The 16,069-nt window shown below is 29.7% G+C and overlaps 1 protein-coding gene across 1 annotated transcript; it reads left to right on the plus strand.

The window, feature by feature from the left end:
* Window positions 1-2,251: 2,251 nt before the first annotated feature.
* Window positions 2,252-9,769, plus strand: LOC133298513 (uncharacterized). The gene is made up of 8 exons (XM_061497813.1): window positions 2,252-2,358; window positions 5,605-5,673; window positions 5,765-5,864; window positions 6,317-6,382; window positions 7,347-7,458; window positions 7,617-7,702; window positions 8,845-8,906; window positions 9,625-9,769. Exons 1-8 carry the CDS (start codon window positions 2,252-2,254, stop codon window positions 9,767-9,769), a joined length of 747 nt encoding a protein of 248 aa, XP_061353797.1.
* Window positions 9,770-16,069: the final 6,300 nt, after the last annotated feature.

The raw sequence follows: 16,069 nt of genomic DNA on the forward strand, positions 1-16,069 counted from the left end.
ATTTAAAATGGGAAACATTTTTCCATCTTATATTCCATCCAATGGCCCTTGCTTATTCAAGTATTTGAATTTTGAAAATAGTCTATTGTATGATAAAGGGATAATCTCATGAGGTTCTTCCTAATCACTAAATCAAAAGAACAGTTTTATAGAGATACTCATGAAGTAAGTCATTTACCCTATAAATAATGGGTGAAATCCAGCCTAACACGTTAAAACTTTTCACCATGGAAGATGAAAGTTCATACAAATCAATTCATACCACAGTCCACAGTTCTTGGAAAGTCAATATTGATATTATTTCCTTTGTTGGACTTGGGATCAATAATGCTTGTTGTATTGATAATTTTCAAGCTATGCAAGATGGTATTGAACTTGAATGACGTGAGCTATTTGCATGGATTGAACTAGATAAACTAAATATGCAGCCTTGTGGTGTAGTGAAATGCTGGATCTCTTAAGTGATGTGATTCTAGCTGCAATTCAGATGACGCCCATCAATTATGTGAGGTAATTTTATTTTTTACTTCATAATTATCTTGTCCTGTTTTTGCTATTCATAGTTGTACATTTTAATCACTTCAATCAATTAAGTGATCCATTTGAATCTATTCTGCAATTTCTTCTTAACTAAAGCTAATTCTTTTATAAGAGTAATTAGATAATATTATAAGAAAGTTTTATAAATCAATTTCTTTTACTAAAATCTTAACTTTTATTTAATGTCAATTTTGTTTTAGGGTAAAATGATAATAAAATTTTTAAAATTTGAAAACCATAGTATTATCAGGTTATACTATATTCATTTTTAAAAAAAAATTAGAAATTATTAAAGATTGTCCGATAACACAATACTATCAATAATTCAAAATAATATATTTGGTAAAATAAATATTAAATACGTGTAGAACAGAATTATATGCATTATCATATGAAATAAATTTAAAATATTAAATAACAACAAAGTACTATTATGAGAAATGTTATATTTACAAATTTTTTATTTATAAACTCTTATAAACTTAATTATGTACTAAGAATAATACATAAACCAACTTATACCCTCAGTACATAATTAAGTTTATAAATAAAAAATTATAAATATAATCTGCCGCTTAATTCAGTTTGTGAAATTTTTCATTCATGATTAAGTTTAGTTTTTTTTTTTTTTTTTTTAGAAATATTTATATGCTCGAGAAGAGTTAGGTGAAATTAGTTCTTTTCATCTGAAAAAAATAAAAAATAAAATAGCTCTGTTCCTTCTTCGTGAGTGCAGACGTCTATGTGCTAACAAATATTATTATGACTCAACCGTTTATTATTAAAATTTAAAAGTGTTTATCAAATTAATTATCTAAAGAAAAAATTAAGTAAGAAATAATTGTCAACCGTTAATCATAATATAAAATACTACTTATAGTTTAAAACGCCAGTCGTTTAAAATTTTTGTACAAAAATCAAGAAAATGTAAATATCTTTACTTTAAAAAATAATTATTTTAATGAAATTGTCTTTTTATTTAATTAGTACTCTTTCATTTTATTTGATAAATGTATTAAAATATTTATTAATTACTCTCTCGTTCCGTAATGTTTTTTGATTTTATTTTCTCCTTTGTAAATGGATCAACCGGTTTATGGCTTGGCCTAAATAAGATCAACCTTGATTTATTATATATAATTAAATAGAACATGTTTAAGTCTTAAATTTTTTTTTTTAGAAAGTAGGTCATATATTAATGGGAGTGAATTATCTCATGTGCTAATTAATATGACCATGTCACGTGGGACAATCATAACCATACATGAGTGAGTTAATGGTGTTAAGGAAGGAGAGAGAAAAAAATATAAGAATAGAAAGTTACATAATCATATCGCCGTTGATTTAATTATATCCTCTCACATGATATGATCACGTTAAATTACACGTGAGAGGATCCATTTCTTATATTAACAGCCTTAACCAGGCTAATTGATCAGAGATAAGAATTTGAGCTTAACAAACCATACCAAAACTAATTGATCAGAGATAAGAATTTGAGCTTAACAAACTCATACTTGATCTGCAAGCATCCCCTGCGTTTCATCTCCACTGTTCTTAAAGATTATTGAACAGAATTCAAAACCAATTCCAATTCAAAACTTTTTTCTCAATTTCACTCTCTCTCTTTATTCGTGAAAAAAGTAAAAAAAATATTTTTCTGTTCGGCGTTAATTGGCGGGAACCAATTGTGAATTCAGATACCCTTCAAATGGCATGCCCTTATGGTAACCACCAGGAGCAGCAGCAGACCACGCATGTTGTCTCATCGGATTGGACCTTGGAAGAACAGGCTGTTTTTCAAGAAGGACTCATTCAGTAAGTAATTCTTTTTCTCTAATTCATAGCAAATTTTCTTTTTTCTTTTCTTTCTTGCTTAGTCGCTTCAGTTTTGTTTTTCCTTTTTTAATGTTTATTTTGATATCGATTTATCACGTGCGACTTAATGCTTGGCTTTGATATATATTCTGAAATTGAGAACGTGTTTGTATCCGTATTTTATTGTTTTTGGAGAGGTTTTGTTGGGTTTGTTTGGTTTTCCAGATAATGCATGAGCCTTAAAAGGCCGTACCAATTGAACCTGTGGGGAACAATCATGAGTTATTATTTTTTTATTTTTTTGGTATAAGAGGAGGACACTTGACCAGAACTTAGCCTAAATTAGTGGTCCTAATGTCTGGACTACATTATGTCTTTAGGGTTTATGGTTTTGGATTTAAAACTTTATAACTAGGGTTTAGGGTTAGGGTTTTAAAGATTAGGGTTAGGGTGAGAGGAGCAGTGGCGTAGCCACATTGTAACATGGTAGTGCCTTGGCACTACCTTTGTTTCAAAATTTTCTACTTATTATATTTAATTATATATATAATTTTATAGTTAATTATAATTTGACCATTGTTAAAATTATAATTTGGCACTACCTAAATAAATATGGAGAAGGATATACTTACCACAAAAAAAGTTTATAACCTTTACAACTAACCTAATTACCATTGATTTTTGTCAATCTGACGGTTATAATTTATGGAAATTATTGGTCACATTTATTAATTAATTATTAATTTCCAATAAATTATAACTGTTGTATTGATGGAAATCAACGGTGATTAGGTTGGTTGTAAAGATTGTAAACTTTTTTGGTGGTAAGTATATCATTCCCCAATAAATATAGCAAAATTGTAATATTTTTATCTTTTGCGTCATTTATTAACCACTCATTTGTTATTTTATTTTTTAAAATATATATATATATATGTGTGTGTGTGTGTGTGTGTGTACCCACATTTTCTTAGGACAATACTTGATTTATTACTTATTATTTTGTGGGAGAAAAGTAAAATTTTTATGTTTGAAATGCTTACTGGAAATGTTAGTGCCTTATATATTTGTTTTGATTTATAATCATTGACAATTGTTCTTTTAAATTTTTAATGTTATGTGACTTTATTTAGTAAATAAGTTAAATAGATATGCTAGAATTTATAGTAAGTTTTTTTCTTGATAAATTTATGTAATTAAGATATATATTTTGATAATTTAATATGTTAAATTTTTTGGTACTACCTAAAAAATTTTCCTAGCTCCGCGACCGGAAGGAAGGGATGAATATTCCTTGTAATTGAACTTCTCCTCGATAGCCTTAACTTCAAACCAATGTGCAAATTGGTTTTCCTAGTGATCTGACATTAGCTATGCTTTTAGTTTGAGAGAAACTCGCTGTTGTTTCTTTTTTATTATATTTTATTGGATTTATTTTTTAGGACCAACATAAGAATAGTATGTACAAATAAAACAACTCAGTTCATGAATTTGATGAATAAATTACTTCTGATTCAGTAGTTATGCAAGAGGTAAGAAAAATAATTGGTTCTTGTTCATATTGTTAAATTATTCATCAATTTTAACTAAACTCGTACAGTCATGCGTAAGTTTGGTTTTTAGACCTATGTTGTTGACATACCGATACCAAGGAAGACAATGTATTGATTTGTTTAGTCACTAGCTACAAGAAAAATGGTATTTGGAGGTGGTTTCATTTACACCGCCTCCAATTGATAGTAAAGATGGTATTTTTGATGGTTTAATTGATTTGAAGCAGTTGATGTGAAATCGCCTCCAAATGTGTACTAGAGGTGGTTAAAATAACCGTCCCCATTTATCATTCAGAGGCGATTACATAAAAACCGCTTCTAATTTCTACCTTTAGAGGTTGTTAAACTATAACCACCTCCAAATGTATATTAGACGCGGTTAAAATAACCGCCTCCATTGACCATACCGGTTTGGAAAAGCTTTTATTCCTAAAAAAAGTTATTTTTTTAAAAAATAAAAGTTCTTTTAAGAATTTTTAGATATTTGGATAACAACTTTTTAAAAAAACAAAAGTTAAAATAAAAGTTAAAATGCTATTTTTTTTAGCCAGTAGTTGGTTGCTTTTGAAAAAAGTAGAAATTAAATGATAATATAGATTTTTTTTTTGGAAATAAGATAATATAAATTTTTAAGAAATACAATTTTAACCTTATCTTATCATACATATTTTATCTCTCCTTATCCCACATCATGCTATTTTATCTATCATTTATTGTAATTTTATATATAAAAAGTGCTTTTTTTCATTTTAATATCCAAATAACTTTTTTTTTATCTAAAAGTGATTTTCAGATCATACATTCAAACGTAAAATAACTTTATCTTTTAAAAAAGTTTCTTTTAAAAAAGAAATGCATATAACTAGTGATAATGATTCCACTATCCTAGGTTGATTTAACGTAAACGATGCATTGCTAATGATGGTAGTAGATATCATTCTTTTATTTTTACAATATAATCAGAATTATAATCTAAGGTATGATGGCGTCTCACAACTGGTCATTGTCCATGTACCTAAGATTTTCTTAAGAAGTGCATGTTTAAAACTTGGTGTCTATAAAACGTAAAGGGTTGTGAGCTTTTGTTTTATTTGTTATATATTATGTTATTGTCTAAAACATTCATTCCATAAATTCCAATTTGAAACATAGAAAAACATCATAACTTTAAAAAATCGTAGGTTAGGTTGCTTAATAATAAAGTCAAGATAAATATGAAAAACTCTTTATTTCATGTAGCATTAATATTTCTCACACACTGTATTCAAAAAAAAAAAAATATTTCTCACACTGTTTACAACTTTCTTTCTTTTCACTCAGATATTACTAGATTAGGCTAAGCTTCTAGTTTGGTGGTGAAGATAAGATTTACAACTCATCACGGTAAGAATACAATTCACACACATACTCTAGATGCTTCTAGCTTCGTGGAGTCGATCGGAAGCAAATTTGAGTTAAACTTCTAACATTTGTTTTCTTTTTTTGTTGTTTATTTTGATATCGATTTATCAAGTGTGACTTAATATGTTTGGCTTTGATTTTCTTTAAACTTTGAACTTTAATTTTTGGAAATTGAGAACGTGTTTGTATCCAAAGTATATTGTTTTTGGTGAGGTTTTGTTGGGTTTGTTTGGTTTTTCAGATACTGCATGAGCCTTAATTTCAGTATGTATATTTAATTCGTTGCTTGTAGGCACAAGCTTCCATTGCATTCTGTGCCTATATTTTACTATGGATTCATTGTTATCATATTGTTTTTCTTGTTTGCTGCGGTTCCCTAACTAGCAACGTGTATTTGATAAGTCCTATAGCTACTTCTTGTTGTAACAAAAATTCCAATTTTTTCTTTGTAGGTTAGCATCAGTGCCTTTCACAACACGCTATGCAGCAATAGCAAAACAGCTGCCTAATAAGGATGTCCGGAAAGTAGCACAGCAAGTCAAGTTGATGAATGTAAGCTATACATACCTGTTTATTTTTGTCTTACGTCATTTATGGCATTGTGAATGACTTAACCTGTTCTTCAGCTCGGATAAGATTCTTAGTAAGATTTGTTGCATTAGCTGAGATACTTCATACTATTTTTCTTTGATTATCTTTGTTGCATCAGCTCGGATAAGATTTGTTGGTCATTAGAGCTATTTCTATAGTAACATACCTTTTCCTCTCTCCCTCTTCTTACCCAATTGAGCTAAATTCTTTGCTATCCTTTTGGGCATTCTTTGAACTCAAAGGCATTGATATGCACCTGCTAGAGTTAAAATTTTAATATAATCAGCATAGAGATCCGATAACCTATCACAAATATTTAATATTGTTTTGAAGGTCCAAAGAAGACCCAACAACATTTTTGGAGTAGTTATTTCCTCTGAATAATGACATGTTTGGTATGCATTTTTATACAGGAAAAAGAAAGGGGCAAGAGAAGGAAGGATGGTCATATTTTGAAAAGGGAAAGAAAAGATAAAAAGGTATTGCTTTCATTTATTGGATGTTCATATTATTGATGTATTAACTGAGTGTTTGTTTTGTGTTTCACTCTTTTGCATGCCAATGGAGATGTGTTTTTTAATGTCTTTGATTTCCCTATGCATGTTGATGTCTAGACCTTTTTATGTGGATGCAAGACTCACTCTCTATTTCTTTTTCTTGCTTGTTCATGCATTAATACTGGCTACCCTACTTTTAAGCCCACATATAATCACACATTCAATTGAGGGAAAGCTATTCTGAATAAGCTAGTTGATAATCTTCATATTTCTTCCCTCTCACCCATCTTCATCCCCAACACACACACCTGCTCTTCATATAACTTGCTCCCTTGAGCTGATAATATATAAATGTGAAAGAAAATGGTGACTTCTGATTTTATACGCAAAGCATTGTATAGTAATATCATCTACATTGACTCAACATTATGGTATCATCTCCTTTTTATTGTTATATGATCTTCTTCTTATTCTTTTTAGGTGGAGAGACTATTAGTATTAACTATGAATTTCATTATTTCTCCGGAGAATTTCATCATGCTAGTTATTATTATTATTTTGCTTTTGAAATAGACCAAGCATCATATTTGTCAAATGTTCTAACCAGGAAAAAGCTAGCATGACATTTCTCTTTCCTCGATTTTATGACTTGTTAAATAACGAACAATGATGTTTCCTTCTCCCTTACGGTCGAGAACTACGTACCTTGCCTGCATTAAGATTTAAAACTTGTCGTCAAAAAGGCAATCAATCAGAATCAAGAAAAAAAATGGAAATAGTGAATCAAGCAAGATCTAGATGGACATGTTGGCTAAGAGAAATACCAAGAAGAAAAAAAAACGTGGCAACAAGGAAGCCAAAAAAATATATTTGCATTTATGCTATACTGGAAACTCTGGATTCTTTCTTTATATTTATATTCATGTTTTGGGATTTTTTTTCCCAGGAAAAAGTTTCTCATCCTGCAGCGAAATCATCTGCTTTTGCTGCTCGACCCAATGTTTCCCCATATGCTCCAATGATTGTGATGGACAATGATGATGGCATCTCTTCCAAAGGTTGGTTCCTTTTAACAGCTTTGAATTTTTTCATGTTTGCATACATGATTTAGCTCTGGTAGGCCTTTTTATCATTACCTTTAGGCATCTCTCGTATTTGCATTTCCCTTTCAAATGTTTGAGAATCTCCTTTAAACTTTGCACTGTGATTTTTGCAGCAATTGGAGGTCCTACAGGTGAGCTGTTAGAGCAAAATGCACAGGCTTTGAAACAAATCTCTGCAAATATTAATGCTGCTAGTAAGGTGAGTTGATGGCATTTTTAACTGATATAACCTTTTTGTGCATGAAAATAGTCCCTTGAACTAAAAGGGTAAAAAACAATTCCTGAATCAACCTTGTTAATCATGCATGTATTTGTTAATTTGTGCATCGATCTGTTCATCAAGCAGTATTTTTTTTCTTCACCAAATTCTCTTTTTTCCCGTTTTCCCTCCATGTCCTTTTATTTCATTATGGTCAATGTTAGAGAATAATATAAAGGTTCTTTACAGTCAATATAATATATATATATATATATATATATATATATATTATATATATATCATAGTGATTACATGATCTTTGAGTTGAGAAATTTTTTATTTTTTTCTCTTCACTTTCGTTATTACTTTTTGATTTACTGTGTATGTGGAGAACGCTGATAAGTTAGATGCTTCAGAAGCCTTATTTAAGGTGAACATTAACTTCTGCGACTAAGTCTATAGAGATTTCTTCAATTATAACATATCCCATAGTAACAAAGATAACGTTAAAGTTGTGAACTTTAACTTATTCTTGATTTCTTTTTTAAATTCATACTATAATATCAATACATATTTTCTTCAAGCATCTATATGTATACAATTCAACTATTGAAGCAATATTTTGATATCTGTCTTACTTCTGAAGCCAAGAACGCAAATTGAACTTTAAAATACCAGTCAAGGATTAAGGTTTCGTTACCTGATTTCAACAGAATTTGAATAACATTCATAAACTTATGTTGGGAGTTGGGACAGTTCCAGCAATCGATTTATTATGTTTGATGAATTAATGGAATAAAAGGGAAGCTTTAGGCATTCTATGTTTAACACTGGCAATCAGCCTCTGGACGGTATATCAATGCCTATGTATACTTAATGAATTTTTCCCCACTTTATGTTTTGATTTTGCATCGTGTGCAAATTTAGTCAACAACATGATATAGATGTCTTTGAGGTTGTTGAAAACTGAAGAACTGACTGCTGCTGGGGTATTTCATGATGTCTTTGATAGCTGTATTGTAGTTTAATGTTTTAAAACTTTTTTTCTAGTTTATATCTAATATCTTTTGCCTTCTTAATCCATTTTTGGTGGCTGTGATGCTGATCTATAACTTTTTCTGTTTTTTCCTTTTTGTTTTCAGTATCAGGATAGCATCAAACTTTTCTGCCAAACGAGAGATAACATTGATAAAATTTTGAACAAGTAAGTTATAATTTTTTATTTTTTATTTTGTTTATAAATATCACATTTATAAGAATGCATGGGGGTTATACATGTGATATATTTGTTTTTCTTTTTATGTGGTGGTATGTGAATGACAGAAAGTCGTTAACTCGATCAATAGGAAAACTAAGGTGAAAAATAACAGTTCATTAAATCTCAATTAGTAGGAAAAAGGTTGCTTTATATATGTGTATATCTATGGTATAAGAACTAATATCCTAAAAGCTTAAAGTTGTTATTTGAATGCACACGAATTGGTGTTTTGTAGTACATGTCTAACAGAACCCTTTGGGGAAGAGTTTTTTGGGCATACGACAGATAATTTACAAGTCCACCTATCTTATGTTAAAATTTAACTTCAGAAAAAAAGAATGAGAGGATTTAATTAGGATTTAACTCCTGATCATTTGGTTATACAGACTTTTATATCATGTTAAGAATCAACTACCATAAAAATTAATTTGTTAGGTGAAGACACGTGAATGGTCTTTTATGTTACATCTCTAACATGTTTGACTTTAACTAACAACTGAATTAAATCGAGTATTCTTGTTTTCCCCAAGCTTGGATCTTGAGTGGTGAATATGTTTTCTGCTGACATACAGTAACAGTGTTTTCAACTGTTCTAAGAATTACTTTTGTTAATTTTTTCCAATTTGACTCAAAGTAAAAACAATCTCTTTTATTTCCATCGCAGTTTTAATGACATGTCAGAGGTAATGAAGAAAATGCCACCTCTTCCTGTGGAAATCGATGAAAAATTATTTAGCCATCTCCAACCTTCCAGCAACAAATCTACAGATGCAATAACGATGTTTGCTTATTCATCAAGATCTCGTTGAACTAGCCTTCATGATTTTTTTTCTATTTTCCTGATCTTGTTCTCTTATTGGCTTCGAACTTGATTGGATTACCGGAATTTGTTCTTGGTTTTATTTTAAGGTTGAATTTTAGGGAAGGTTAACAATATGTAGGATTTTTAATCTTGCATTTACATTTCATTCTTCATATTATATATGGGAATTATTTTTTTTATGCTTTTGTTGTATATTTTCTACAATCTATTGTTCCCATGATTGGTCTCACCTTGCCAATTGCATGAATTTAACAATTATCTATTTAGGGTACTTGGTTGTCCCTTCCATGATGTGGTGGTTGTTGGATCACTTTCACTTGGTTGTCTCTTCCACTGATTGGGAATTTGCGCTTAAAATCCTATTCAGGGCAGTGCCATTACCACTTAGGCGGTTGTATTGGGGATTTAGAATAATAAACCAATATTAATTTTACACATTATTTTTCAGATAAATATATTCTACATATAAATTACTTTACTTTTAATTAAAATTAATTTTATAAACCACTTTTAAGCTGGAATTCGAGACCACATCGGCCCATGGATGCTTTTACAATAGGAGATCATTATTTTCAAATTTTATTTTAAGTTCCTTACCTTTTAGCTATGAAACTTCCTGCATTGAAATGGTCAAGAATTTAATAGGTATTCAAACTCAAGTCTATAGTCAAGGAAATTCTATATCTTCAGCAATTACGAACATTTTCCTTTGAACTAGTATGTAAGGATCTCTCCTCTCACAATAACATAATTATATAAAAATTGTTCATATCCACTAGTTATATAGACGAATATTTGTTAAAATCGAGATCTTAAATAAAATCGGAAGGGAATTAAAAAATCGTAAAACGTAAAATCGTAATGTAAAAATATCGTAAAAAATCATAAAAATGTAAAAGCGTTTAGAATATTAGTAAAATCATTTTGATGAAAAGAAATCGTAAAAATGTAAAATTATAATGATAAATTGAGATTCTAACAACAATGATATAGACACCGTTCTTATATTCTGATCATTAATTCTACACACTTTTTGACTTAGGCATTCAAGTGCATTTGGCAATCAATGCATCATAGAAATCTCACAATTGTAACAAGACTGGAGTATTATTTCGGACCAATTCAATAAGGAGGATAATGATTATATTCAAATTAAAGCAGTATATATTGTGATTTTTAAATAAATTCTTTTCTTTTAAAATAAACATTCTACTAATATTTTATAACTAAATAAACCATCAATAATTTAAGTGACAAGGAGTTTGTTCAACTAAAGGTCTTGAGTTCGAAAAAATGAGAAAAATAGTATTAGAAGAGACACCTCATATAGATTGAAAATGTTTGAATTGGACTAAACCAACATGGATACCAAAAATAACATTTAATAAGTAATCAAGTACAAAAATTATTTCAAATAAAATTAAAAATATAAGTGGAAAAGATAACTAGTAAAACATATATATATATATATATATATATATATATATATATATATATATATATATATATATATATATATGGAAAAGTATTTCTACAGCCACTTTAGAAGAAGTTATCTACAGCTACCCTTTTTAACTAAGTACGACCAGTCGTACTTAGTTATAACCTATGAAGCACCGTGTTGGGACTCACGGCAAGTGCACCGATCGTACAAGTAATATAATGATTGAATAAGAGATCGTTCCCACGAGGATTATACTCAAACACTAATTCACTATTGCAACTTAAGTTGGACAGTCGAAATTGTATTGGTAACAGGATTGAATTTAAAATTTGAAAATTAAAACTAATTAATCGCAAGAATTAAAAGCAAGAAATTAAAGATTTGAATTAACTAATTTAAAAGAACATAGCTAGAGTTTCGATTTCCTTTAATCTCTTTATTATGTTTGAATTCCTTCTTAGTGTTAATTGTCCTTAATATCAATCTAATCAATTCTTTCGCATGTAATTAGGGCTCAATCATTTGTTACCCTAAACCTTCACAATCTAGCAAGAACCCTAGTTCCCCGGTTATTCCCCAAGAATGCAAGCATTAAGTTCAAGAATCTTAAAGATTACGCAAACTCTATGTCTATCCCTAGAATCATAAAGCGTACGATGAAATTATCAGATAAGGATCACACACCAACATTCCTATTGTCATGCATTTACCTACGATCATTATATAAGATTCAAGCATATATAAAGCATTAAAACAGATAATTTCATTCATGATATAAAGGAGAATTAACATACGAATTGTTTAACGCATAATAAATCGATTAAATTCCATCTAACCCTAACTACTTAAAGAACTAGCCAGACATAACAATATCAAGAATGAAAGACAATATAAAAGCTCCCCAAACTCCATAGGTGATTGGTGAATCTTCAATATCCCCAGTGCAGACTTGATGTTGATCTGTCTCCGCTGCTCAGAACATGAACCGAGTGTTTCTCCGCGTTCCCTCTGCCTCAAAGCACCAAAAGACTCTCTTAGAATGTGAAAAGTTCATGATTCTGAACCCCAAATGTGTTTTTAAGGGTAAAAAATTCGTGCCCTAAGTGGATTCCTCAAGTGGGCTTAAGTTGGATCTTTCAGGGAGCTTAAGCTTGCTCATTCGCGCTTAAGCTTGCTGATTTACGAATTCAGAAGTAACGTTCGCGCTCAAGCTTTCTGGAGCGAGCTTAAGACTGCTGGAGCGCGCTTAAGCCTGCTGGAGCGAGCTTAAGCCTGCTCTTCGAATCTGAACTTCCTTCTTGGCTCGAGCTTAAGCCTGCTGGAGCAGGATTAAGCTTGCTAAGGCCGAACCAATTTTTGCCTATACAGGAGGCTTTAGCTTGCTAATTGGGGGCTTAAGCTTGCTTAGGCAGAGGCAATTTGCTGATTTTTTGAGGCTTTAGCTTGCTAATTGGGGCTTAAGCCTCCTCTCTAACAACTTGAGAATCTTGATAAGATCTTCAAATCTTTTTGTTTTGCTCTCCATCTATCCGTATCTTCATCTTTGACTCCATTTGTCATCAAATCCCTTAAAAATAGCAAATGTAGTTTAATTAATTCATAATCAGATAATGTTCATGATTTTATGTTAAAACGCTAGTTTTGACTTGTTCAACTTAATAATTTATATTAATTTAACCTATAAAAACAAGATAAACTAAAGGTTTATCAAACAATTTTCAGATTTGAACATTGCTGTCCTCAGCAATTAATTAGAATAAACTATGTGAAAGTTTGGAGACGGCTAATCATGCTTCATGAATAACAGACAAAAACTGATCAATAATGAGATATCAAAGTATTCAAGTTTAATAGCAATGATACATCGAGTTCAAGCATACATTCACATTCACTAGTCATAAAATCATAACATGAGTTCTCAAAATAAAGAGTGGTAAATCCACAACACTCTCTCACTTCCTATTAAACCCACACTTGCAGAAAAATTATAACAATGCTGTTGAATTGGATTTGAGTTTGAAACCACACTTTATGCTTATCAACACAATCCATCACCAAGTTGAGAATGGGAAAGCAGTGAAATGGCTTCAGTCCACATTCAGTTTCAGATCCTTAAAATGATACAAAGTGTTACCAACAGAACACATTCAGTTTCTTACGTTAGTTACCAACAAAAAAGGATTCACATTCAGCTACCAACAGAAGCTCATATTTTAAAATGGTACCTGCTGATGCTGAGCAGAGCTGACAACTTTTGGGCCAGCTTGCAGCAATCCAAGACATTTATGGGCCGGGCCAATTTTGTTGACACTGACAATTTGCTAGCCCAATCCAGCCCAAAAGTTTAAAGTTTAGGGTTAGGGTTTAAGATTTTATCACTAGGGTTTAGGGTTAGGGTTTTAAAGTTTAGGGTTAGGGTGAGAGGAGCAGTGGCGTAGCCACATTAGGCACTACTTTTGTTTCAAAATTTTCTACTTATTATATTTAATTATATATATAACTTTATAGTTAATTATAATTTGACCACGGGTAAAATTATAATTTGGCACTACCTAAACAAATATGAGGAAGGATATACTTACCACCAAAAAAGTTTACAATCTTTACAACTAACCTAATCACCATTTATTTTTGTCAATCTAACAGTTATAATTAATGAAAATTATTGGGTCATATTTATTAATTAATTATTAATTATTAATAAATTATAACCGTTGGATTGATGGAAATCAACGGTGATTAGGTTGGTTGTAAATGTTGTAAACTTTTTTGGTGGTAAGTATATATATCCTTCCCCAATAAATATAGCAAAATTGTAATATTTTTATCTTTTGCGACATTTTTTAACCACTCATTTGTTATTTTATTTTTTAAAATATATATATATATATATATATATATATATATATATTATTTAGGATGACACACCATCAATGGTGTGAGGTAATTTTTTTTACTTCATAATTATCTATCTTGTTTTATTTTTTTGGTAAACTTATCTCATCTTGTTTTTTTTTTTTTGGTAAACTATCTCATATTGTTTTACCTAGTCATACTTGTGCATTTTATTTACTTCAATCAATTAAGTGATCCATTTGAATCTATTCTGAAGTTTTTTCTTGACTAAAATTAAATCTTTTATAAGAGTAATTAATATTATAAAATAAATCAAATATTTTGTTTAATAAAATCTTAATTTTTATTTGATGACAATTTTGTTTTAGGGTAAAACAATAATAATAAAATTTTAAATTTGTAAAACTTAGTATTATCTGCAGGTTATATTATATTTAATGTCACAAAATATTGAAATATTCATCAATTAATATTAATATTAATTCCTAATTTTAGATTTAAGGAATTATTACCTCCGCCAGGTACTCAAAATAAATTAGTATTCTCTCCTGTTTTATCCAAAAAAATAAAAAAATAAATTAGTGTGTTGTCCAATTAGGAATGTGCAATTCTCAGATTTGAGTCTTTAATTTCTAACAAATATTTGAATTAGATTTAAATAATTTTTTTACTTCATAATTATCTCATTTTGTTTTAGCTAGTCATAGTTGTGCATTTTAAATTTTAAATTACTTCAATCCATTATGTAATGCATTTTAATTTATTCTGAAGTTTCTTCTTAACTAAATCTTTTATAAAAGTAATTAGATAATTATTATATGGATGTTTTATAAATAAAATATTTTGTTTAATAAAATATTAATTTTTACTTGATTTCAATTTAATTTTAGGGCAAACTAATATTAAAAGTATAAATTTGTTAACCTTAGTATTATCAGGTTATATTATTTCAATTTTTTCAAAAAATTTAAATTATTAAAGATCATCTTATAAGACATATGACAGAGGACGAAAGCATCATCTACAAAATAGAGGATCTCAAGTCCTCCGTACGAAACAAAACTGCTTGAGAAACTGCACAAAATCATAGTCATTTTCAGAATTCAAAACCAATTCAAATTTATTTTTATATTTTTTCAAAATCCAATCCATTTCAAACTACAGAACAAACTCTATCTAATTGCCCCTTTTTTTCTCTATGCATATTGAATCCTTCTTTATGCTATACTGAAAACTCTAGGTTCTTTCTTTATATTTATATTCATGTTTTGGACCCTTTTTTTTCCCAGCAATGATGGTGAGGGACAATGATGATGGCATCTCTTCCAAAGGTTGGTTCCTTTAACAGCTCCAATTTTTTTGATGTTTGCATATATGCATGATTTAGTTCTTTGAAGGCCTTTTTTTAACCTTATCTTTGTGCATCTCATGCATTTGCATTTCTCTTTCAAATGTTCAAACATCTCCTTTGAACTTTGCACTGTGCTTTTTGCAGCATTTGGATGTTCTACAGCTGAGCTATTGGAACAAATTGCACAGGCTTTGAAACAAATCTCTGCAAATATTGCTGCTCGTAAGGTGAGTTGACGCCATTTTTAATAGTATAACCCACTGTGAATGAAAATAGTCCCTAGAACAAAAATGCTAAAACACAATTCCTGAAATCAACCTTGTTAATTATGCATGTATTGGTGAATCTGTGCATCTGTCCATCAAGCAGTTTTTTTTTTTTTCTTCACCGAATTTTCTGCAGCTGGGGTGTTTTATAATGTCTTTGATGTAGCTGTATTGTAGTTTAAGGTTTTAAAACTGGTTTTCTAGTTTATAGATCTATATCTTTTGCATTCTCCAGATGCTGGTCTATAGCTTTTTCTGTTTTTTCCATTTTGTTTTCAGCTTGAGGATAACATCAAACTTTTCTTCCAATCGAGACATAACATTTATAAAATTTTTGAACGAGTAAGTTGTAATTTTTTGTTGTTGATT

Source organism: Gastrolobium bilobum, unplaced genomic scaffold, assembly GCF_033153095.1.
Source record: "Gastrolobium bilobum isolate Gb01-03AN ecotype WA unplaced genomic scaffold, APGP_CSIRO_Gbil_v1 utg3741, whole genome shotgun sequence".
In the NCBI taxonomy this organism is placed as follows: Eukaryota; Viridiplantae; Streptophyta; class Magnoliopsida; order Fabales; family Fabaceae; genus Gastrolobium; species Gastrolobium bilobum.

Coding starts and splice junctions, on each gene's coding strand:
- LOC133298513 (XM_061497813.1), top strand. CDS start 2,252: ATGGCATGCCCTTATGGTAACCACCAGGAGCAGCAGCAGACCACGCAT. Junction 2,359..5,604: donor TTTCAAGAAGGACTCATTCA/GTAAGTAATTCT, acceptor CGTTGCTTGTAG/GCACAAGCTTCCATTGCATT. Junction 5,674..5,764: donor GTTATCATATTGTTTTTCTT/GTTTGCTGCGGT, acceptor TTTTCTTTGTAG/GTTAGCATCAGTGCCTTTCA.